General features: G+C 35.6%; 1 protein-coding gene across 1 annotated transcript in view; it reads right to left on the bottom strand.

The window, feature by feature from the left end:
* Window positions 1-15540, bottom strand: part of CHM (CHM Rab escort protein) — a 237326-nt gene that overhangs the window by 20236 nt on the left and 201550 nt on the right. The window contains exon 13 of the mRNA XM_052662673.1: window positions 1003-1101. Within this exon, the coding sequence (XP_052518633.1) occupies window positions 1003-1101 (99 nt within the window). The remainder of the gene's footprint in view (window positions 1-1002; window positions 1102-15540) is intronic.

The following is a 15540-nucleotide window of genomic DNA, read 5'->3' as shown; positions in this document are numbered from 1 at the left end:
TAAATTCTAAACTAAAGTGAAATAAATTTTCAGGTTGCAGGATTTGATTCAGGCAGCTCAAAATGAAATTAATTATATTTGTTTTCCTATGTAAATGCCCCTTTATGCACTGTCTCTGCAAAGAAAACAAGCAAGACACACAGGAGATGAACTAAAAGGAAACACAATAAGTAGGGAGTAAATAAATTGTTGCCTGAACAAACATAGCATTCAAAGAAAATGAAGACATATGAATCAATGAGGAAACTGGCCAGAATTCAATTGGACATGCTAATCCTATAATGAAAATCACCATCACTTCATATAAATGAATAAGATCCATTAGGCTATGTTTTGATCAATTATACACAACATTCACTACAATTTGCTCCATTCATATCTATAAGAACTACCCTATGATGTGGGGATAAAAGTTACACAATTTATGGCTGAAAAGCATTTTTCCACCATGAGTAAGTAGCAAAGTGATATATATATATATCTTGAAAGCTAAATATCACATCACTAACATACTATGCATTAAAAGACAATTATTGGTCAGGAAGGATTCCTGAATTTGCCAATTGATAGTTTAATCTCTCAGTCGAACCAAGTTTTTTTTCCTTAATAAATGAAGAAAACTTTTTCTGATAAAGGAATATAAGCTTGTTGTACAACATCTATAAAATAAAGAAAATTAAAAAAAATATTACCTATAATTTCACCAAGATTGACAGATTTCCTGATAGTCTTTTTCTATGCAAGTATGTACACATATAAATGTATAGTTTTGCACTTAATATATACATTGTGTGTCAGATGTATATTTTCCTTTATCCTTACAGACACTACCCCATTTTTAGGAAGAGAATGCGCTTAATCACTTAATCATCCTAGGAAAACATGTAAGTACTGGTGCTGAATATAACAGATTCTAGTTCAGGCTACAGAAACCTTCAAGACATCTCTAAGAAAAGTGGTCAAATTACCTTTACATCATGAATCACTGATTATGGTTCTTACCTATCTCCGTTTCGGTATATGGAGTAAACAATTTCTGCACAACTGGTTCTAAATCTTCTCTTGCTGTTTTAGAAGATGAACAAGTCAAATGAACCAAATCTGTTTTAAAAAAAAACATTTTGAGTTCCTGCATATCACAAATTTCACTGTGTACTAATATTCAAGGCACGAAGCTAGTGCCATGGGGGAAGAGAGTCAAGTAAGTCATGGCCCCTGCCTTTAAGAAGTTTATAATCTAGTGATGGTGGCATGTAAAAACCAAAGCAATAGGCTATGTGTGTTAACTGTATAGCAAAAATACATGTTAACTAAGAGGGAACATATTGAGACTCAAGAAGTACCAGTGGCTGGTTTTGTCAAATCAGCACAGAAGAAAGCTTAGGAAACCATGTGTTCATAGAAAGAGCTTAAGCTATTCTTAAAATATTCCCAAAGAAGGTGGATAAAGGATTGCTAAGCAAAATATTGCATAAAGAAAAAGACTAAAAGTGGACTATCCATTTACTTTAGAGACTACACTTCATATTCTTCAGACTGAAAAGACCATTTATGCAAACTTTACTGGTAAGTTAAAAACAAATCATCTATTCATTATAGGGTTCTCTAAGAAAGCTTTTGGGGAATACTGTTAGCTCAGTTTAAATCATACATATACTTAAAAGTCTATAATATGGCACAAGTCAAAACAGTCTGTAATATTTTCAGGATTTCCAAATAATTTTGTTTTGCATTTACAGATTCATGAGGCCTGGACTTCAAAGAATGTTTGGGTTAGAATATCATGTACAAAAAGGCCCTTCATGGAAGTGAAATACTGCAGTCTAAGGAACTTAGAATTCCTAAAGGCCTACATAACATATTAATACATAGGGTAAAAGAAGGACAAAAGGGTCTATGTATTGAAAGGAAGAACTAAGAGGATCCCTAAATAGGAGTAATTTTTGTGGTTCTGTAAAGGGCTTAGGGCAGAACAGAATTATGGAAGAAAAAAATACATATTAGAGAAAAGTATAAGAACTGAGATATTCCTGCTCCTAAAACCCCAGTAGAGAAGTACATGTGCTTCTTTGCTAAAAGTTTATTTTAGGTTAGTAGACATTTTTAAACCTCAGGAAGATAGTTCAAAGTTTACAACAGAAATGTAACATCAGAATTGAATTCTCTTTAAATATATCTAAGCATAGAGGGACTTTTAATAACCATGTGAGCTAAAATCAAAATTGTAGTATTTTTTCCAGGTTTACCAACTTAAGTGATATTCTAAGGAAGTTCCTGTCTTATGTATGGCCAATAAAATACCCATCCTATTTAAGCAATGTTTTTATATGAATGTAATAATGATTCCCATTGGTTCTGGGATATTGAAGGATATATGGTACTAATTACTTCAAAATGTAAACAACCTTCACAACAAAATTATTCCTAATGAAAATAATGAAATATTTTATTTCCTAATGAAATAAAGATTTTCAACTGTTATATAACTTTGGTGGGAAGTTTAAAGTCCCTAGATAAATTCTGAATTAAACAGAGTATATAACTATAAAGGTAGAAATCTCTGATGTAACACTCGACAGAAATTGTCCTGTCTCTCATCTCAGTCTCACAAAATACTAACATTCACATCAAAGTTCTCAATTTTCCAATTCTTTCCTATTCAATTAATCTGTACTAGAGAAAAAGCAGGTGAATGTGAATATAAATAAAAAGTATATTTAAAAAAAATCTTAATAGTAAAATACTAGTTCTATAAATCAGGATATATAAAAGAAATACAACAAGTAACTATATCCTTATGTTTCCTAACAATGTAAGAGAGTTCAGTTCATGCAATATCAAAATTTTCTAGTAATAAAGTCAGATTAGCATTTTGTACTTAACAAGTTTTATTACAATTCTTAGAAGAAAAAATTAAAGATACCCATAACTTGAATGCTAATATATATACCTTGATTATGCTTAGATTCTACATTATTATTAATAATTGATTTACAATTTTAAGGTATGAACAACTGTTTTTTTCTTCCTGCTCCTTGTTACCTGCTTTTCCTGTTACCTGCTTTCCCTGTTATCTATATTACTTTCTTGTTTAGGTCACTTTGAATTTACTGCTTCTTTTCAAATCAGAGAGGTTGTGTTTTTGTTTTTGTTTTTAATTCAAATTACTTTCAAAATTGGCTTATTAATCTTCATACATCTCATAAGTCTTTAGCAAGGGCAAGTTTTAGAGTCAGTTTTCCTCTTCTTTGATAAATATAACTTTTACTTTTCAATGGGTGTTTAACAAATATTTGTGGGTAAAGACAATTTGCTTCCCTGCCATGAGTAGACATTAAGTATTCACAGTCTTAAGAAGACATATGTGTGCATACAAATGTATGTATGCATACACATGCATAGGAAAACTTTACTAGTTTCTTGTACAAAATGTGGAAAATTATTTGACTGACCAGGGTAGAAGTAAGGAAAGTATTAGTGGATAATCCTTAAATTATTTAAATCTGCCTGAGAAATGCTCACAGACACCTTAAGATACTTATATTAAATTCTCAAAAGAATTGACAAGATTATCTAGAATTTATTGTATAGCAAACTTTCATATGTCAGACACTACCCTAAGCATGTCTGATGTATTATTTCATTTTACCCATGCAACAGCCAATCACTATTTTCATTTTACAGGTAAGAGTTAATAGTGCAGTTAAGCAGATCTCCCAAAGTCATGCAATTATTAAAAGGAACAGCTGAGGCTTAGAGCTGAAATTTAAGACCACACGGTCTGCCTCTGGAATGCCCACTCTTAGTCACTAAATGATGTTGAGTAAATGTAATAATCTCTTGTAGAAGGTGCTGCAAGTCACTTAGGGCAGCAATCTTTAAACTGGTATATGTATAAAGATGCAAGAGGACTTTTCACAAGGTAAAATAACTCCCGTGGTTCTGGAGAAGACTCTTGAGAGTCCCTTGGACTGCAAGGAGATCAAACTAGTCAATCCTAAAATCAACCCTTAATATTCATTGGAAGGACTGATGCTGAAGCCCCAATACTTTGGCTACCTGATACAAAGAGCTGACTCATTGGAAAAGACCCTGATGCTGGGAAAGATTGAAGACAGGAGGAGAAGGGGATGACAGAGGACGAGATGGTTGGATGGCATCACCGACTCAACAGACATGAGTTTGAGTAAACTCCAGGAGATGGTGAAGGACAGGTAAGCTTGTTGTGCTGCAGTCTATGGGGTCGCAAAGAACTGGACACAACTGAGTGACTGAACAACAATAAAAATAACTCCAAGCAAGTCATTGTCTAGATGCTCAACTTCCTCTCCTTCCACTTTATTAAGCAATGCATTTCAAGATATTTAATTTGTGTTTAATCATTTATCAAAACTGTAATGTATTTATGATAGTTTAATTTTACACAAATAATAATTTGAATTACTAAATCTAGAAGATAGTTTTTTTAATACTGAGAAGCTTACTGTCTTAAGAAATTTTTAAAAAATCTATTTCCATTAATTATTTGAAATGGGTGATAGCGGCGATCAAATATTTCTGATACTTAAATTCCACTGAATATATTTAAAGGGGTGATGTTACTGTTTTATTATGCCACATCAACATTTGTACTGTTAGAAACTATATTCTTGGTAATTATTTGAATCTCATGATGAAAAATTATATAAGCCAACTTCTAAGTGTTTGAGGGGTACATGAACAAAAAGGCTTCAAGACCTTAAGGGGTTAAAGTAATCACAAAACCATACCCAGAACATGTCATATTTCTATTAAAATTTGAATCTCTATGTAAAATGCTCCTTCCTATTCTGTGACCAATTCTAATTTCTTTCCGTCAAACTAACTTGCTGAATAAATGCTAAAAATGATCACAAATTAGATCAGTGGGCCAACTGTTTTCCTAAAAGTATTACATTCATTAGTACCAATTAACAAATATAACTTAAGATTTTGGAAGATGCAATAGGACTGGAAATGTTGTCCACTGGCATCATGTGAGATTATTATTGACTTGAAAATTGGTTTAAATCCTGAATCTACCTTTTATAAACTAAGTTCCTTTTTACTTTCATTGGCCAAGTGGCTCAGTGGTGAAGAATCCACCTGCCATTGCAGGAGACACAAGAGACTTGGGTTTGATCTCTGGGCCAGGAAGATCCTTTGGAGAAGGCAACATCAATCTACTCTAGTATTCTTGCCTGGAAAATCCCATGGACAGAGGAGCCTGGCCAGCTACAGTCCATGGGGTTGCAAAAGAGTAGGACATGACTGAGCACAGCTCAGCATAGGAATAAAGGCTTAATGGCATAAAAGATGACAAAATGTGTTCTCTGTCACAAATTCCTCTCTTGGCAATATATTTACCTTTGTATTGGAATTAAAGAAACTGCAAAATATCCTAATAAAACATAAAATTTTTCACAGCAAAGAAAATGACAAGCAAATTGAAAAGACAACCTATGGAATGGGAGAAAATATTTGAAATGATGCAACCAATAAGGGCTTAATTTCCAAAATATATGAAAAGCTCAAACAGCTCAATATAAAAAAAAAAAACACAAACAATCAAAAATGGGCAGACCTAAATAAACATTTCTCCAAAGACATACAAATGGTCAACAGGCACATGAAAAAATCCTCAATATTACTACCTAGAGAAATTGAGGATCACCTTGATATATAAGCCAAATACTAATAACCATAAAAGGGAAAATCGACAGTAACACAATAGTGGATGACTTTTTAATGACCCATTTACACCAATGGACAGATAACCCAGACAGAAAACCAATAACGAAACACTAGCTTTAAATGACACATTACATCAGATGGACTTAATTGATATTTTTACATCATTTCATATACAAACAGAGAGTACACTTCTCAAGTGCACATAGGACTTCTCCAGAATGTATCACACATCAGGCCACAAATCAAGCTGCAGTAATCTAAGAAAACTGAGATTGTATCAGGATTCTGACCACAACATTGATATGAGAAACAAATTACAGGAAATCATAAACTGTAAAAAACACACATGTTGAGACTAAACAACCAATGGATCACTGAATAAATCAAAGAGGAAATAAAAAATACCTAGAGACAAATGACAATGAAAACACAATAACCCAAAACCTATGGGATGTAGCAAAAGCAGTTCTAAGAGTAAAATTTACAGCAATACAATACAGCCTCAGGAAACAAACAAACAAAAAAACCTCAAACAACCTAACCTTATACCTAAAGCAACCAGAAAAATCCAAAATTAGTAGGAGAGAAATCATAATGATCAGAGCAGAAATAAATGAAATAGAGACAAAGAAAATAATAGAAAAGATCAATGAAAAGTAAAAGCTGGTTCTTTGAAAATATTTTTTTTTTAATGATGAACCTCTAGCCAGACTCCTCAAGAAAAAAGGGAAAGGGCTAAAATCTATAAAACTAGAAATAAAAATGGAGAAGTTACAAAAGACACCATAGAAATACAAAGGATCATAAGAGACTACTTCAAGCAACTTTATGTCAATAAAATGGATAACCTAGAAAACACTGACAAATTCTTAGAAAGGTACAATCTTCCAAGACTGAACCAAGAAGAAACAGAAAATATGAACAGACTAACAAGTACTGAAATTGAAACTGTGATTTAAAAACTTCCAACAAACAAAAATTCAGGACCAGATGGCTTCACAGGTGATTTCTATGAGATATTTAGAGAAAATTTAACTTTTATCCTTCTAAAACTCTTCCAAAAATTTTCTGAGGAAGGAAAACTCCCAAGCTCATTCTACAAGGCCACCGTCACTCTGACAACAAAATCAGACAAAGATATCAGAAACAAAGAAAATTACAGGCCAATATCACTGATGAACACAGACATAAAATTCTCAAAGAATACTAGCAGATCAAATCCAACAACATATTAAAAGGATCACACACCATGATGAAGTGGGCTTTATCCCAGGGATTAAAGGATTCTTCAATATATGCAAATCAATGTGATATACCACATTAACAAATTGAAGGATAAAAATCATATGATCATCTCAATAGATTCAGAAAAAGCTTCTGACAAAATTCAATACTCATTTGTGACAAACTCTCCATAAAGTTGGCATAGAGGGAACCTACCTCAACATAATAAGCATGATATATGACAAACCTTGGAGAAGGAAATGGCAACCTACTCCAGTATTCTTGTCTGGAGAATCCCAGGGATGGAGGAGGCTGGTGGCTGCCGTCTATGCGGTAACACAGAGTGGGACATGACTGAAGGAACTTAGCAGCAGCGTCAGCATGACAAACCTACAGGTGATATCATACTCAATGGTGAAAAGATGAAAGCATTTCCTCTAAGATCAGGAACAAGACAAGGATGTCAACACTCATCAATTTATTCAATGTATTTTTGGAAGTACTAGCTATAGCAAACAGAGAAGAAAAATAAAAGGAATTCAAATATAAAAAGAAATAAAACTGTCACTATTTTCACATGACATAATACTATACATAGAAGACCTTAGAGATGCTACCAGAATATGAGAGCTCCTCAGCAAATTTTGTAAAGTTGCAGGATACAAAATTAATACACAGAAATCTCCTGCATTCTTATACACTAACAATGAATGATCAGAAAGAGAAATTAAGAAAACAATCCCATTAATGACTGAATCAAAAATAAAATATCTATGATTAAACCTACCTAAGGAGAAAAACGGAGAAGGCAATGGCAACCCACTCCAGTACTCTTGCCTGGAAAATCCTGTGGGCAGAGGACCCTGGTAGGCTGCAGTCCATGGGGTCACACAGAGTCGGACACGACTGAGCGACTTCACTTTCACTTTTATGCATTGGAGAAGGAAATGGCAACCCTCTCCAGTGTTCTTGCCTGGAGAATCCCAGGGACGGGGGAGCCTATGGGGTCTATGGGGTCGCACAGAGTCGGACACAACTGAAGCGACTTAGCAGCAGTAGCAGCAAGGAGACAAAAGAACTGTACTCCAAAAACTATAAGAACCTGATGAAAGAAATAAAAAAATGACACAAACAGATGGAGAGATATACTATGTCCTGGACAGGAGAATTAATATTGTGAAAATGACTATACCACCACAAGCAATCTACAGATTCAATGCAATCCCTATCAAACTACCAATGGCATTTTTTGCATGTCTACAACAAAAAAAGTTAAATTTTGTAAGGAAACACAAAGGAATCTGAATAGCTAATGCAATCTTGAGAAAGAAAAATGAAGTGGGAGGAATCCGACTCCCTGACTTCAGACTATATTGCAAAGCTACAGTCAACAAAACAGTATGGCACTGTCACAAAAACAGAAATACAGATCAATGGAACAGCATAGAAAGCCCAGAGATAAACTCATACACCTTTGGCCAACGAATCCATGACAAAGAAAACAAGAATATACAATGGAGAAAAGACAGTCTTTTTAAGAAGTAGTGCTGGAAAAACTGAATAGCTACATGTAAAAGAATGAAATAGGAACATTCTCTAACATTATACACAAAAACAAACTCAAAATAGGTTAAAGGCCTAAATGTAATGATACATATATACAACTCTTAAAGGAAAACATAGGCACTCTCTGACATAAGTTGCAGAAGATCTTTTTTGATTCACCTTTCAGAGCAATGAACATAACACAAAAACAAACAAATTGGACCTAGTTAAACTGAAAAGCTTTTGCACAGCAAAGAAAACCAGAAACAAGATAAAAAGACAACCATCAGAATGGGAGAAAATATTTCCAAATAAAGCAACTGATGAGGGATTAACCTCTAAAATATACAAACAACACATGCAGCTAAATAACAAAAGAAGCAAACAAAACACCCAATCAAAAATTGATGGAATATATAAACAGACATTTCTCCAAAGAAGGTATATAGATGGCCAAACTATACATGAAAAGATGCTCAATGTCACTAATTATGAGAGAAATGCAATTCAAAACTACAATGGGATATCACGCCACACTGGTCAGAATGGATGTCATCAAAAAAATCTACAAACAGCAAATTCTGGAGAGAATTCTACAGTGTTGGTGGGAATGTACATTGGTATAGCCACTATGGAGAACAGTATGGAGGTTCGTTAAAAAACTAATACAGAGCTATACCACACATATGATCCAGGAATCTCACGCCTGGGCATGTACCTGGAGAAAAGATACATACATCACAATGTACACTACAGCACTATTTACAATAGCTAGGACATGGAAGCAACCTAAATTTTAATCAGCAGATGAATGGATAAAGAAGCTGTGCTATATATACACCATGCAATATTACTTGGCCATGAAAAAGAATGAAACCATGCCATTGGCAACAACATGAATGTTCTTGGAGATCATCATTCTAAGTGAAGTAGTCAGAAAAATACAAATACCATATGATATCATTTAATAGAGGAATTAATAATGACAAAAGCAACTCATTTACGAAACAGAAACAGACTCACAAACATGGAAAACAAACTTAAACAAACCAAAGGGGAAAGGTGGGGGAGGGATGAATTAGGAGCTTAGAATTAACAGATAACACACTATGAATTATAAGAAAGATAAATGACAAGGTCTTCCTGTATAGCATAGCTAACTATATTTAATAGTTTGCAATAACCTATAAGGGAAAAGAATCTGACAAATGTGTATATATGTGTTTGTGTGTGTGTGTGTGTGTGTGTGTGTGTACACACACATTTAAAACTAAATCATTTTGTTGTACCCCAGAAATGCTGCTGCTGCTAAGTCATTTCAGTCGTGTCTGACTCTGTGCGACCCTATAGATGGCAGCCTATGAGGCCCCCCCGTCCCTGGGATTCTCCAGGCAAGAACAACTGGAGTGGGTTGCCATTTCATTCTCCAATGCATAAAAGTGAAAAGTGAAAGTGAAGACACTCAGTTGTGTCTGACTCTTAGCAACCCCATGGACTGCAGTCTACCAGGCTCCTCTGTCCATGGGATTTTCTAGGCAAGAGTACTGGAGTGGGTTGCCATTGCCTTCTTCGACCCCAGAAATGAACATATTATAAACCAACTATCCTTTAATCAAAAAAAGAAGCTGCAAAATAAGCTTTAATTCATTTAATTCATAAAAGTAATAACTGAAAAACTTTAGTGAATCAAGTGCAAGTCACAACCAGCACTATTGAAACAAGAGCATCTGAAACTCATAAGTCAGATGTTACTCAACACAAAAGTAGAAATAACAACACACTTTTGGTACTCTAAAATTGAGTTTGCATGTTCATGGATGGGAAGAATCAATATAGTGAAAATGGAACTGGAGGAATCAACCTGCCTGACTGCAGGCTCTACTACAAAGCCACAATCATCAAGACAGTATGGTACTGGCACAAAGACAGAAATATAGATCAATGGAACAAAATAGAAAGCCCAGATATAAACCCACACACCTATGGACATCTTATGTTTGACAAAGGAGGCAAGAATATACAATGGAGAAAAGACAATCTCTTTAACAAGTGGTGCTGGGAAAACTGGTCAAGCACCTGTAAAAGAGTGAAACTAGAACACTTTCTAACACCATACACAAAAATAAACTCAAAATGGATTAAAGATCTAATTAAGATCAGAAACTATAAAACTCCTAGAGGAGAACACAGGCAAAACACTCTCTGACATGAATCACAACAGGATCCTCTATGACCCCCCTCCCAGAATACGGGAAATAAAAGCAAAAATAAACAAATGGGACCTAATTAAAATTAAAAGCTTCTGCACAATGAAGGAGACTATAAGCAAGGTGAAAAGTCAGCCTTCAGAATGGGAGAAAATAATAGCAAATGAAGCAACTGACAAAGAATTAATCTCAAAAATATACAAGCAACTCCTATAGCTCAATTCCAGAAAAATAAACGACCCAATCAAAAAATGGGCCAAAGAACTAAATAGACATTTCTCCAAAGAAGACATTACAGATGGCTAACAAACACATGAAAAGATGCTCAACATCACTCATTATCAGAGAAATGCAAATCAAAACCACAATGAGGTACCATTTCACGCCAGTCAGAATGGCTGCGATTCAAAAGTCGACAAGCAATAAATGCTGGAGAGGGTGTGGAGAAAAGGGAACCCTCCTACACTGTTGGTGGGAATGCAAACTAGTACAGCCACTCTGGAGAACCGTGTGGAGATTCCTTAAAAAACTGGAAATAGAACTGCCATAAGACCCAGCAATCCCACTGCTGGGCACACACACCGAGGAAACCAGAATTGAAAGAGACACGTGTACCCCAATGTTCATTGCAGCACTGTTTATAATAGCCAGGACATGGAAGCAACCTAGATGTCCATCAGCAGATGAACGGATAAGAAAGCTGTGGTACATATAAACAATGGAGTATTCCTCAGCCATTAAAAAGAATACATTTGAATTAGTTATAATTAGGTGGATGAAACTGGAGCCTATTACACAGAGTGAAGTAAGCCAGAAAGAGAAACACCAATACAGTATACTAATGCACATATACGGAATTTAGAAAGATGGTAACGATAACCCTGTATGTGAGACAGCAAAAGAAACACAGATGTATATAACAGTCTTTTGGACTCTGTGGGAGAAGGCGAGGGTGGGATAATTTGGGAGAATGGCATTGAAACATGTATAATATCATATGTGAAACGAATCTCCAGTCCAGGTTCGATGCACAATACAGGATGCTCAGGGCTGGTATACTGGGATGACCCAGAGGGACGGTATGAGGAGGGAGGTGGGAGGGGGGTTCAGGATGGGGAACACGTGTACACCCGTGGCAGATTCATGTTGACGTATGGCAAAGCCAATACAATATTGTAAAGTAAATAATAATAATAATAATGAATTTAATGGTTATATGAAAATCTAAAAAAAATTGAATTTTAATTAAAAAATAAAAAATAATAAAATTGGGTTTGGAATACCCATTTCTCACATAAGATACTGCCTTCTTACAAGCTGTTGTTTTGAAACACAGGAAAAGTGGGATTTCTACTCAGAATTTGTACATCAATAAAAATGTACACACTTAAAAGTGACAAGTCTAATGTAAAGTAGCAGGGTGACACAATAGAGGATGGTTATGCAGGTCTGGTATTACTTCTCTTTGTATCCACTTGACCAAGTCAGTTTAATCTCTCTGGCCTCAGCATTTTTTTGATTAAGTGGAAGGGGTGGAATTAGTTCCATCTACAAGACTTATTCTAGTTCTAAAGTTTTATGAATCTATCTTCATACTAATCAGCCATGATTCTTTCAATGATGACAGATCTTAAGCCAAAAACTGACATTACAAATATAAATGTAAAAATCTAAATTTTACATTGAAAATCTGCTTGCTGAAAAAAGAAATTCCTTAAGCTTCTGAGATTATCACAGACAGCATCATTCACTCTATGCAAGTAGACAAAATTTTTCCAAGTGTATTTATAGAAACTTTATGCATGGGCTAGTCAACAAGAGCATTTTGCTGTGCAACTCAAGTAGGACTAAATAATTTGTGTACATAGGGACTGATGTGCCTCATACCTTATCTTTCATACAGGCATAAAGGCCAAATGTCGTTTATGTAATATAGTCCAATTAAGAATATATGACTGTGTCAATAAGATAGAAAATGTCAGAAATACATTTTCTTTATGATACCAAGTAAGGAACTAAGTTCGATGACACATGGCACACAATTTGGTTTTTTAATTCAACCATGAAAAACTCCACAGTAACTCCATTTTCTCAATAGAATTTAATGGAAAACAAAACAAAACAAAACAAAAAAACCCTTTAATGTCAACTTAAGATCACTAAGAAAAATCAGTTTCTTTATAAGATTAAATCTGTGCTTCATAATGATAATACTAACAAAAGAGAAAAGAAAAAAGACACCAATGATTGTTTTAAATCATTACCTAAAATCATTTTTTATGAAATGTTTAACAATTGCTTGAAGGGATAATAAAGCAGAAAAGATTATATAAATCATCACAATGAGTGCTTGATGGTATTGAATTCTGCCTTCACCAAAACCTTATATATTGACCTTCCTCCCACTGCTTCTTTGGAGCAGTGTCTCAGAGCTATCTGAGTTGCTGCCTCCTAAGCTGCAGTCCACATTTTGTCCCAAAGAAAACTTACCTTGCAACTGTCAAATTGTACATCTTTTTTAGTTGATAGTTATGGTGACTGACACAGTGACCTAGATCGGACTACTTTCCTTTGCCTGAACTCCACAAGGAACTGGAGATTTGGTGCCAGCAGTGGCCCCTTGTTCCCATTTGCCTCCTTGGGGAGTGCAGACAAATTTAGTTAAGTCTCTCCTGGTTCTCAAATCTCCCATATTGGTTGAGATTCTGAGTTTTATTTGACGGTGGAGCAGGTTACCTGCCCCCCTTCCAGTTGGAAGGATACTGGGGCAGGGCCCAAGTGAAACTTTTCATCCAGGGTATACCCATTCATGGTCTAGACACTGAGTGGGGCTTGGTTGAAAGATACTGAGAAATTCCCACCCAGTCAAAAGATATTGGGTGGGGGCTGGCTGAAAGATGCCAGGGGAATTACCCAACCAGTGGAAAGGTATTGGGGTACTGGGCAGGGGCGGGGGGGGGGGGGTCAATTGAAAAAAAAAAAAATCGAGGAATACCTGGAGCTCAGCTGAAAGATGCTGAGGTCACTCCATTGTAGGGGACTCAATGGTCTTTGCTGAGTGGTTAAGTAAGAAGCTGATCTGACAATTTCCCTCATTCGACTGCCTTTATAGACTTTGTTGGAATAAAAGGAGAATATATGAGAGCTTTACTCTGAAGAAAAGGGATGTCTCCTCCCGGCCAGTTTTTGGTTTTCTCAGGTGACTGAGAAATATACGGGAGTGGTGGAGGTCTAGTCCTCATACCATGTGGTGGTCCCATAGGGAAACCCACTCATTAATTAAAATACTTGCTTGTCCAGGAGTTGCACATAACTAGCCATTCAGCGACTTGATCAGCCATGATGATTTAGATTGCCAGAGGAAGAATCTGAAACACGTAAGATGGGCTGAAAAACTCTGAGATGACTCCTAGAGGAGTTAAGCTCGCAAGCAGTACACTGGCCCACTACACAATTTCACTAGTGATTTTTATCCCAGGCAAATTCAACTTAAAATGGGAAACAGAATATCAAAAATAGAAACAAAGGGGTATCAGAAAGTCAGCCTTTAACACTCCAGCAAGATTCATGTACAATAGGTATGGAGCTCATACTTGCAAGTACCTACTTCATTGAAGAAATTAAACTAAAGGAGATCTCAACCTAAAATGGCCAAGTTGGGACTCTTTTGATATTTCAAAATTGATATTTTTGTGTGCACAATTAGAAAAGGCCAGCTGTGCTTGCTTTGATTGGTATCTAGAAGCTTCTAAAAGAGGAAACAATAGAGTAACTTCTTTGTAGAAAACCAACAAGAAATTGCTTCAAACTATATCAGGACTGAAAAAGGCTGCTAGCACTGACTCTGCCAGGTTGCAGGTCTAGTGGGACTGAGAAGTAATGTTTTGCATTTATGCCATTTGGCTTTTGATAGCTGGGTACCACTTTGCCATCTTTTTTGCGGCATTCTTGTCACTTGACTTTTGATTTCTGGTTATCTCTTTGCATTTTGTTTTATTTGGAGTGTGACTACCAGCTGGTGAGGTTCTGGTTCGGTTTGGTATTGTTGGTTTGGTTTGAGCACTCTAGACATCTGGTACAAACTGCTCGAGCTAATATGGGAAATATTTCCTCTTAAGTTTTCACATCCCACCTGGGAAGTCACTGGAAAAATTTGTAAATGACTGGTCAACCTGTAGCTATGATCCAATAGCAAGAAAAATGGCCTAAAACATTAGATCTTTATTGACACAGGATAGGAAAATGGACTGAAGTTTATTATGTCCAGGACTTTCTCCTATAATCAATAGGCTGGCATTAATCAAACTGAGACCTTCACTTTCCCAGAGGGACAATCCCTGCTGGGACAACACTTATTCGTCAATCTGCCCCTGTTACCAGAGCTGGTTTGAGCACTCTCTAATTTAAATTTTAGCTCAAGCTGGAATCAAGATTGCCAGGAGAAAGAAACATCAATAACCTCAGATACCCAGACAACACAACCCTTATGGCAGAAAGTGAAGAGGAACTAAACAGCCTTGAAAGTGAAAGAGTAAAGTGAAAAAGCTGGCTTAAAACTCAACATTTATTAAACAAAGATCATGGCATACAGTCTCATCACTTTATGGCAAATAGATAAGGAAACAATGGAAACAGTGACAGACTATTTTCTTGGGCTCCAAAGCCACTGCAGATGGTAACTGTAGCCATGAAATTAAAAGACGCTTGCTCCTTGGAGGAAAAGCTATGACCAAACTAGACAGCATATTAAAAAACAGAGACACTACTTTGCCAACAAAAGTCTGTCTAGTCAAAGCTATGGTTTTTCCAGTAGTCTTGCATGGGACTATAAAGAAAGCTGAGCGCCAAAGAA

The sequence above is a fragment of the Budorcas taxicolor genome, chromosome X (assembly GCF_023091745.1).
Source record: "Budorcas taxicolor isolate Tak-1 chromosome X, Takin1.1, whole genome shotgun sequence".
Taxonomy (NCBI): Eukaryota; Metazoa; Chordata; class Mammalia; order Artiodactyla; family Bovidae; genus Budorcas; species Budorcas taxicolor.
Note: the sequence above shows the minus strand (reverse complement) of the source record. Positions and strands in the feature narration are given on the sequence as shown.